The sequence below is a fragment of the Lactuca serriola genome, chromosome 1 (assembly GCF_051521515.1).
Source record: "Lactuca serriola cultivar US96UC23 chromosome 1, Lser_US96UC23_V15, whole genome shotgun sequence".
NCBI classification, from domain to species: domain Eukaryota; kingdom Viridiplantae; phylum Streptophyta; class Magnoliopsida; order Asterales; family Asteraceae; genus Lactuca; species Lactuca serriola.
In genome coordinates, this window is record NC_136408.1 from 50,135,319 (window position 1) to 50,146,749 (window position 11,431).

At 31.1% G+C, this 11,431-nt stretch overlaps 1 protein-coding gene across 1 annotated transcript; it reads right to left on the reverse strand.

Moving 5' to 3' along the window:
* Positions 1 to 864: 864 nt before the first annotated feature.
* On the reverse strand, positions 865 to 3,183 carry LOC145087934 (uncharacterized). Its single transcript, XM_079026081.1, has 4 exons — positions 3,039 to 3,183; positions 1,821 to 2,466; positions 1,239 to 1,373; positions 865 to 1,154 (listed from the first exon to the last, which is right to left on the reverse strand). Exons 2-3 carry the CDS (start codon positions 2,299 to 2,301, stop codon positions 1,258 to 1,260), a joined length of 597 nt encoding a protein of 198 aa, XP_078882207.1. The 5' UTR covers positions 2,302 to 2,466; positions 3,039 to 3,183; the 3' UTR covers positions 865 to 1,154; positions 1,239 to 1,257.
* Positions 3,184 to 11,431: the final 8,248 nt, after the last annotated feature.

Sequence of the window (11,431 nt, forward strand, 5' to 3'; positions counted from 1 at the left end):
GTAGGGTAAGGTCCGCCTGTAGTGTAGTGTAATAGTATCCCGTGTAATGTAATACATATATGAGTTGTTACATGTTTAATATTATTGTACCTGATGTAATACATGTTGTATCTCTTAATTTTCAAGAAAGAGACAATACGTTTAATAATATAGTATATATATATATATATATATATATATATATATATATATATATATATATATATATATACTTTTAATAGAATATATATTTAATTGATCAAGATATATATATATATATATATATATATATATATATATATATATATATATATATATATATACTTTTAATAGAATATATATTTAATTGATCAAGATGATAACTAGAAACACATGAATATATTCTATTTCCCATTTAGAAGATTCAAAAAAAGTCAATGGATTATGGATGTTTAAGATCCCAAAAAGCAGAGTTGTATGGATCTGATTCACATGCAGTTCCTCAAATTCAAATTTTGAATCATATAAGCCCATTATTTATGTTTTACGCCATTCATGATTCATTCATTATATAGTAGGGTACAAGTTTTATGTTTTAATACAAAAGTGGCGATAAACTAAACTAAAGCATATGATTTTTCGTTCATAACTGAATAACATCCAAAACTAAAAATCGCCCATTACTAACCTTAACCTTAATTCATTCATCATTCTAGAATGCACATTGAACATTTTCCTTGAGAAGGCTGAAATAGTAATTTTTTTTTTTTTTTTTTTTTTTTTTTTTTTTTTTTTTTTTTTTTTTTTTTTTTTAATGCAAACCACAAAATAGATGAACAAAATAACAAAAAATGCATTGTTAGCTAAATGATGCACAAACCTTTAATCTAATTTTCTTTTATCACATAAAAACCAAACCATGATTGATATTGAGTTTAACAAAATGTATTACAAAGTTTAATAATTTCCAGGAATACAATAGTTGTATAATATCATCATGACATAGAGTATAAAACCTAAAAATATTGTATTCTATCATATAGATTGCAGAAATTGCAACCTTAATAGTATTCGTGGATGCCTAAACAAAGAAAACTTTAAATTCTCACTTAATATACAAGTGCCACAATATATATATTTTGCAAGCATCGGTTTTCCTTCAGTTTTCCTTCTGAACTCGAACGTTTTTAAAATGTCTGCATAAACAAATAAAAAAATCATTAAATTTAATAACAAATAATATAAAGAAATAAATTATGGTATAATTACAGTTTTCTTACTTCAAAATTTCATATGGAATTAGATGGAATCATGAGCATATGCCGATGGATTTAACTGCAGTTTAATAGATATCAAGCTCTGAGACATTTGAGGAGAACCTTTCAATGTTCCATGAGAATTTTGGCATGACATTCCTGTAAAATATAAAAATAAAATGAATAAAAAGACAAAAAGATAAAATAAAAATAAAAAAAATGGTATTGTTGTTTTGTATCGACTCTACATTTACTTTTATAATGCATAGTTGGTTGATCATTTATGTGCACCATAATGCATTAGAAGAATAGCACGTGCAATGTTATGCCAAAATTCAAATTCATAAACAAAGCTTATGTTTTTATTAAGGCTACCCCACAAATATACTATTTATTTAAGAATGGCTACAAAATAAATAAATCTTTAAATTTAACTTTATAACTTATCTCTATTTATTCATGGGTCCTATTTCATTTACTATTTAAAAGTTGAAACAAGACATTTTAAAGAAGAAAAAACAAGAATCTAGCTTTTACCCAAGAACAATAGATTCGCGATAAGGGGTAATGAACAATAAAAGGATAAAATAGTAAATAATTTATTACCTTGGAAAAGGAGCACAAGGAAGAAGATAATGGTGAAAAGCATGGCGAATAAACTGGGATTTGATGATGATGAAGCTTTTGAAGCTTTCTTTTGCATGAGTGCTTTCATCCGCTCAATTCTTGCTCGTTTGATCATGGCGAGTTCAGTAAGCTCCTTAATTAGCTTCTGATCTGCAGAATCAAGGGAAAAACTGCTATGTTGTCGTGGAGGTTTTGGTGGTTTTTTTGCACTTGGACTTTTTTTTCGTTTCTCTTTTCCTGTAAAATCGCCGGCGGCCTTCCCTCCGGCCAGTTTCCCGTCCATCAATACGACAAAACTGTTCTCCGGAGAACCGACATTGACTGTTAATGGATCGACGCCTAATTTGGTGAAGACGGATTCTGAAACAGGAGTGAGTCCTTTGTCTTCGTTGGGGTTAATTACAAGGTTAACACTCTCTAGATCAACGCGAACTTCTTCGAGAGGATAATGATGATCCATTAAGTTCTAATTTATCAAACTCAAACCTAAAAATTAATCTATGTTTTACGACTCGGTCTAATTAAGAACTTGAGATTTCCGATTCATAGATTCAGGTTCGTTGGAGGGGAAAAACCCTTCAACTGAATCTAGATTCCAAAAGCTCAGCTCTCATGAAGACAAATCCTGAATTCAAAATAGAACAACTGGATTAGCATATTTCACCACATGAATTGATCCATTTTTATATATGAAAAATTGAGCCTTTACTTTAACTTAAAGAGAAAATTAAAGCTAAAAATCTACAGATATATACAGCATCAGTTATCACAAAACGAATCAAACAAGTATTGTAGAGAACGCAAGGAATTACAAAGTAGAGTTGACTTCGAATTAAAAATATGGGCCAAACTCCACATTTCACAGATTCATCGAATTCGAAAAAGGAATATCAGTATGAACTAAAATTCTTCAGGTAACTGAATGCATACTTAATCACATAAAGTTAGATTTGGTGATGATTCTATGCAAATGCAAGCAAAGAATGTCAAAGAACAATAACACAATGGATTGAAGAGAAATCAAGCATGCTAAATACATGCGTAAAGCTATAATCAAATTCCCCTTTTCCGAAAACACTGAGTAAGTTTAATTCAAATCTAGAGAACATTAAACTTACAAAGTGGCAAATTTAAACAAAATGCAGGTCCTGAAAACTGATATGATGAAAGTAACAGCGAAGTGATTAGGGAATTTACCTCTGATCAGTAATTGAGTGTGATCAAAGAATCTGAATTATGAATCATACAAAAAAAAAATTTAATTGCGATGGAATTGTTTGTAGTGAGTATGAGAGAGTGACGGGGAAAGGCGGTTTATAAAGAAAGCACACGAGGGTTTGTCAAGATCTGGTGACAACCGGGAAAGTGACAATTTTTATTTGATCTATTTTTTTTTTTTTTTTTTTTAATTTTTGAACTCGTTCTACTATAATTAAATTATTCATTTTATCTAAATCAAGCATTATATAATAGTTTTTCAAAAAAAAAAAAAAAAAAAAAAATCAAACGAATTAATTACTCATGACCATGAGAAGAGGTAATATATATATATATATATATATATATATATATATATATATATATATATATATATATATATATATATATATATATAAATTCAAGTGTTTAAAATAATTATTGTGTTATTATATACATAAATATGAGTCAATCAAAATTTTAAAAAATAAATGAATAATCAAACAAATAAATAAGGGTAATTTAGTAATTTGATAAATAATTTCTACAAATACACTCCTATAATTATGGTAATTACTTTGACCTACCCTTATCCCTTTTTAAAACAATCAAACAATATTGTATTTTATCCCCTTCGATCCTCCCTAACCCTAGCTCCAAAACAGAATATCGTCACCACTGTCATTTCCAGGTTCGTATTTTGTTGGTGATCCCATCAATTAACAGGGCAGCTGTTTTCGGTCAGTTGACCCACTTTGCCCCCACCACCTTGGGCCGACCCTGAGGAACATTGACATTCCTCTGTCCTTCCCTGCACTTTATTCCATTCTAATTCCTCGATTCCTTCTTTTGTTGCTGCGAAGAACGAGGGTGTGTTTGGAGAAAGAAACTCTCTCTCACTTTAATGTTTGTCTCGAAATCTAACTAATCTCACTTCCACACATTAAAGGAGATTGTCCCTCTTTGATCCTCGTGCCCTTAATTTCTCTGGGTTCCCTGTCTTTACTATATATAAAGATTTCATATCTACACACGCCGCAATAGTTATAAGGATCAACACTGTGTTGATTACCTCAGGGGTTTGCCGACAATACGTGTTTCTAAACCGAGGAGGATGAATTGGTTTCGAGTAGATTTCAGTCTGCGTGAAGTGGTAGGGAGAACAAATGAGGGATGCAAATTCCAAAAGCAACAAGGTTTTAATTTTACTTGATTGTTTGTTCTAATTCATTCATAAGATGAACTTGTTCGAGTTTAATTCTTCTTTTACTGTATGGGTTTTTGTGGCTGATCGTTGTTTTTCTCGTCTTTGAGGTTCTCTTGGTCAAAGAAACTAGTCCGAAAGTGGTTCAATATCAAGAGCAAAACCGATGAATCTCAGGCCGATAATGTTGTTTGTGGAGGTACGTATCTAATAGCATACCTCTGGCGAAATATTTTCAAACAAAGTCACCAATTTTGTTGTTTATTATTTGCACACCAATTGTTTGTTTCAATTCATCTTCCAAAAATTCAGTAATCATTTCATGTTTAAGAAGAGTGAAGCAGGTATTTGTTTCAATTTCACTAATTTGGTAACTGAAAAGCTTTATACTATATGATCACAGGCAGCTTCTGTGAAAGGGAACCCCCTGCAATCAAGAAAACCAAAACAGGTAAAAAAATCTCAACATACTTTTTTTCAGCTACATGGAACGTAGGAGGAAAATCGCCTTCCAACAAAATGAATCTTGGTGAGATTCCAATTCTATTGGAATGGAATCAAGAATTTCAATTATGTTGGAATGGAATCATGAATTCTAATTCTGTTGGAATGGAGTATGGATATTTTCTCACTGATTTATGCATGTTCTACAATTCTTGGTTATTGGTTTTGGTGCAATTCACTAGTCCACATATTTTTCCAAAGGAATTGAGTTTTTTATTTTTCATTTGCTAATGCATTATTGAAATCTAAACTACAATTTGGTTTTGTTTTCACAGAAGTTGACGCTTAAAGAACGGACCACAAAATTGAAAGTGATTTTAAGCAACATTATTCTTTTAGAATGTATTAATGTCTTTGTAGATTTTGATGTTTTCTTTCCCGTTTTTAGTTTTATTCTTTAACAATAAATGTAATTCTTAACAATTGTTACCCGTATTCTATAAGAAATAATGTATTTTTTGTTTTTATTCTTCAATTGATTGTTCAAGAATTTGTTATTCTACAAGAAGTTTTTAAATTCATGATCAAGAAATAGGTTGAAAAATATTTTTATTATTTATGGTTCAAGAATATTTTTATTTTTGAATATACTCATAAACATATTCTGTTAGAATGCCCGAATTAAAAGAATTATAATTCGTAAAATCGGATTTTTAAAATTAATAGAATCTATGATTCCTTAAAATATGCAATTTTTCTTTATTAAATCTATATTATTTGACTAAAATACCCTTGTAATTAATTTAGATGATATTTTTCAATTATATTTAATTCACTAATATATATTAATCACTTTCTTAAAATAAGTAAAATTGATTGGCCTATATTTGTGCATACAATAACACAATAATTACTTTGAATGGAACAACCTAAGCCTCTCTCTCTCTCTCTATATATATATATATATATATATATATATATATATATATATATATATGAGAAAAGGGAATATACATTACAGCCCCACCTAAGCTTAGGTACTAAACCTCTTGAAAATACATTGTTTTACTATAAAAAAGATTACGGTTAATGGATTCACGATTAATACTTCAAGATGTAAATTCAAGATCGACACAATTAGGTTTAGGGTTTAGGGTTTAGGTATTAGGTTTAGGGTTTAGGGATTAGGTTTAGGTTTTAGTAATGTTCACTTGGGTGAAGTTATAAACGATAATGGAGGAAAGAAAACAGAGATGATAAAACGATAATGAAAGAAAGAAATGTTATGGAGGATGATATATTTACGAAGTGAAACCAAACTGGGTATATTTAGCAAGTTAAAACGACATACTTTAGATGTTTAGTACCTAAGCTTAGGTGGGGCTGTAATGTATATTCTCTATCCCCTATATAGATGTACACTTTTACATTGGACGCACAGATACCGGATTATACCAAAAAATCCACATCTTTACCAAAAACTCACCTCTTTTTTTCGTTTAAAATTTTTTAGGCCATATTTTTTATCAATAAAAATCGAATGTACCGTTGTTCTCGATTTTTCGTCCTTTTTCCATAGAGATCCATGTTGATATAAAAAATAAACTTTTTTTTTCGAAAAAACTCCACTTCATTTTGTTAGTTTTTTCAATATTTAAGTTTATTTTTATCAAAAAAAAAATAACTATACCAAAAATATTAATTTTTTGTACTCTATTAATAAACATCAACATCGATTAAAAAAAAAACCTCTAACAGTGTAGATTCATACTGTGAATCTAAACTATAAATATTTCAATTTTTAACATTAAAAATGTGAAAAAGATCGAACAGTTTAGATTCACATTGTGAATCTGACTTACTATTATGTACACTGTGAATATGAGAATGTTCACAATATGAATATGAACAGGTTCACAATATGAATTAGAACTGAAATATCGTTTTTTTATTACATGAATATGAATCTATGTTTAAAAAGTACAAAAAAAGCATGAATTTTGATATATTTATTAAATTTTTTCTATAAAAAATAGACCTTAAGTTTGCAACAAAGAAAATGAAGTGAGTTTTTTTTGAAAAAAAAGTTTGTTTTTTATATATCATCATGGATATCTTTGGAAAGAGGACGAAAAATCGTGAACAACGGTATATTCGTTTTTTTTCGATAAAAAACATGGCTTAAAAAAAATTTAAACGAAAAAAATGGGTTTTGTTATAATTCGGTGCATGTGCGTCCATTGTAAAAAGTCTACAACCCTTCTTTTTGCCGTTGATTGCTTTAAATTTCGACACTTTGGATTAGTTCATTGGTTCCTTGATTAATAATGATTCTCTATTGAACTTTTCTATCTCTCTCTCTCTCTCTCTCTCTCTATATATATATATATATATATATATATATATATATATATATATATATATATATATATATATATATATGAGTAAATTACACGAATGGTCCTTATGGTTTGGGGTAATTTTCACGTTTGATCCCTAACTTATTTTTTTAACTCGGAATGTCCCTAATGTTTGTTTTTGTTACACATTTGGTCCTTACTGTTTGTTTTTGTTACGTGCTTGGTCCATGTGTTACTTAAAAAGACTATTATTTAAATAGAAAAAAATAGTGGGGTAGATAAAGTAAGGTTAGGGAGATGGTGTTAGGGTTGCGTGTATTTAAATAAATTAAAAAATCAAGGGCAAAATAATTTTTTAGATAAAACAGGGACCAAGCGCGTAACAAAAACAAACAGTAGGAACATTCCAAGTTAAAAAAATAAGTTAAAGATCAAAAATGCAAATTACCCTAAACCATAGGACCATTCGTGTAAAAATTACCAATTTCGAAACCCATTCACGGGTAAATGGAATTAATAACTTTTACCCAAAAGCTAAGACACATTAGGCTCCTTTATCATCTCTATTTCGATTAAAAAACAAAAAGTTAAATATCATAAATTTGATAAACATAAGATTTAGTGTTACCAATAACGAATGCAGAGAAAAATATCTTGGGTTACATTATTAAAAAGAAAAAAATAAAAAAACTCATTTTTCGATGACAATTTCTGTCACTAAAAGGGTTACACCAACCTATTATATTAAATTTACACCTATTAAGAGTTTGTGACGTTGACGGATTTGTGATGAATTTTTTTGTTAGATTTTGACGAATTTACATTAACTTTTGCAGATGATGGTAAAATTTGAAAGGTTGGTTGTGCCATCCCCTAACACCAAATAGGTCCGTTCTAGGTGTTACTAAAACCTTACGATAGTTTTCTTTACAAAAAAAAATTAGAAATACTTTTGCGTATTCGTTGTTTTAAAAGAAAATAATTATCTTTACAATATAGATAAACTTAAATGCATATAGAGTTGCTGTAAAAATATGGAAGAAACCAAAAGAAAGATTCGTGCACATTTTTCGGGTGCAAGAGTAGTCTATTTTTCATAATATAACTTCATTTAAAGAAATTAAATATTTATGGGGTTTGTGGTTTACATCGGGGCACCGACAAAACACGGGGACAACCGGACAATGGAATTACCCCAAAACATAACTTTTAAAGCCGAATGCGACCTTTAATAGACTTAATATAATATAAAAACCTTCATTTTTCAATACTTAATTATTATTATTTCGAATGTCACTAATAAGAAGGTATCTATTACCTCTGCACCTTTTTAATATGAATATAATAATAATGATTTTAATCACAAATTTATTAATAACCAACGTTTGTTTATTCAAAATACTTATGTATTATCTGATAATATTAAAATGGTTATTATTGAATGTAACTTCTTTTATTGAATGCAAATATTATATTTTGTTTAAAGAAAACGAATATGAAATCAATTGACTTTGCATCCATGGCAAGTATGATGAGTCGGTGTGTGTTTTAATAATAACATATATTGTCATGAAGTTGAAGTTTATATATACAAAAACTATTTAAAACACCGATTAGTATAAAAGTCATCCAAGTTTTATAAGATATGGCTTATACAAGTTCGCGTTGTTAGCTCATATGTTTATGGGCTTTTTAGCATTTAGCCTATTAGAGTTTGGTCTTAACTAGTATTTATATCCCTCTTTTTTATTTTTATCACTAATGCTTTTTTATCTAGAACGCTTGTAATTTCTCTCTTTCAATAAAAATATAAATATATTATCATGGTATCAGAGAGTAGGTTTGATATGTTTGAGGGTTTACTGTAACTGATTCGTTTGATGTTCGTTTGCTTGTTAGTGTTCATTTCTTGTTGTTAGTTTGTTGTTGTTCGAATTCTAGGGTTTGTTGTTCTACTGGTTACTTCCGTTGGTTTGTTGTTTTTGTTCTTTGAATGTTTGTCTATTGTTATGGTTATTTATTTGTTGCCAACATGACTGAAAATGATGATTCCCTTCAGTCAATCAGTGCTCAATTAGATGGAAAGAATTACATTTATTGGAGCTATGCTATTAAGAACTTCCTTCGTAGGAAGTATATGTGGGGCTATGTCACTGGGGCTAAAGCCAAACCTTCAGTGCCTCAAGCTAAGAATTTCGATTTGTTGGTTGATACTTGGGAGACTTATAACTCCAAGGTCATTACTTGGATTAACAATTATGTTACACAATCTATTAGTGTAACATCTTGATATTAAGGTATTTCCATTTATGCCCTTGATATGTAAAAGTGATTGCAAATTGGTCTCTTGTAGCATTTTAGAGGAAAACGTGTTTCATCACGTACGCTGGGCGTACGTGGCTTGGACCAAAACCCTAATATTTAGGGGTTGTGCACTATTTAAACACCTTTATAGCCTCAATACCCTTTCTTTCATCATCCCCCATCATATCGACCCTTGCAAACCCTAATCCATTTTGAGAGCATCTTTGAGCCTTTAGTGTGTGTTTTGATGTTCTTAGAGGAAGAAGAAGGAAAAAGAAAACATCTTGGAAGCTTAAAGCACTTTAGATCCAGAAGCACATCATCATTTTGCACCACTTGGAGATAAAAATCTCTGATCTTGATGAAGTTTTGCTTAGATCTTGATTAGCTATGGATTGTGTTCATTTTGGTTATGACTTTCCATGACACTTGGATGTCAGACCATGTGGAGGAGCCCTGGGCTTTCCAGTTAAAGACCATGGGGGAGCCCATGGCACTTGGATGTCAGACCATGTGGGGGATCCCATGGCTTTCCAGGTAAAGTTCATGGGGGGAGCCCATGACACATAGGTGTAAGACCTTGGGGGAGCCCATGACATCCTGGAGTAAGACCCTGGGAGGAGCCCACGACATCCCTATATGTTTATATGCATGGCTTATGTGATTGATATGGTTTATGCGGTTATATGGATTATTTGGGGTATGCTTTGGGGAACTCACTAAGCTTCGTGCTTACAGTTTTGTTTATGGTTTTAGGTATCATCGATTTGGAAAGGAAGGGCCCAGCTTGATCGCATTGCACACCCGTATTTTCCGCAATATGTGATTTTGGGATGAACTCTAATAAAAGTTTTTAATTTGCAACATTTTTGGAATGATTGGATTAAATGTTATCTGTGTTTGACTATAATAAAAGTGAAATTTTTACCCTTGATTTTTGGGTCATTACAAGTTGGTATTAGAGCCTTGGTTTGAGGGATTTAGAGATACTTTCGGGTGTGTCTGAACTCAAACCGAGGATCTGAAATTTTTTCAAAAAAAAATGTTTTCAAGGAAAGAGTTTTCTAAGACAAGAAAGGGCGTGGTTCATGCAATCGGCCGAGCTCAAGTAAGTTTTCCCCAGAATACCCACATATGTTATCTGTTATGACTTGATTTATGAATCTATGAATCACATGCTAGTTAGGGCTAGGATAGATGACCTTATATGTTGTATTAGATGGTAGACTTGCATGCTAGTGCTGAGTAGTCATCGATAGATTGTCCTGATATGTGATGCTTATAGCCTTGGGGATATTGGATGTCATGCTGGAATGAGAATGATTATTGGTATTGGTAACTGCTAAGTGTATGCTTTGAAAATTGTATACAGTTAGGATCTTATAGCCTTAGAATAACTGATTTTTCCTTATTTCCTGTTCCTTGTCTGGTTGTGGTCCTAGGATAGAGTCTATTATTCGACAATCTGTTAGATCGTATTATGTGTATAATTTGCATGCATAAGGCAGCCGACAGTGAGGGAGGATGTGGATAACATGAGTTGTGGTATGTGGGCTGAATGTTCTATGACGGTTTCATGGGTTGGAGTGTCAATGCACGAATGCTGATTGTATTGTGCTTTGTGGAATTCTTGAATGATGGGAGTCAACTACTAAATAGATATGGCGATATCTAGGAGGTGGATGGCCGACGTCATGGGGAGTTCTTCAGTAGCTGATGGCAGGGTGAGGTTGGGAACCTAGGAAAGCCTAGGATATGCTCCAGTGAGCTTGGTAAGGAGATTTGGCAAGGTTGGTGCTTTGGTTTGAGGAAGTGACTTAGAGGATTCTGGAGTAAGCTTCGTGCTTACAGTTTTGTTTATGGTTTCAGGTATCATCGATTTGGAAAGGAAGGGCCCAGCTTGATCGCATTGCACACCCGTATTTTCCGCGATATGTGATTTTGGGATGAACTCTAATAAAAGTTTTTAATTTGCAACATTTTTGGAATGATTGGATTAAATGTTATCTGTGTTTGACTATAATAAAAGTGAAATTTTTACCCTTGATTTTTGGATCGTTACAAGTTGGTACCAAAGCCTT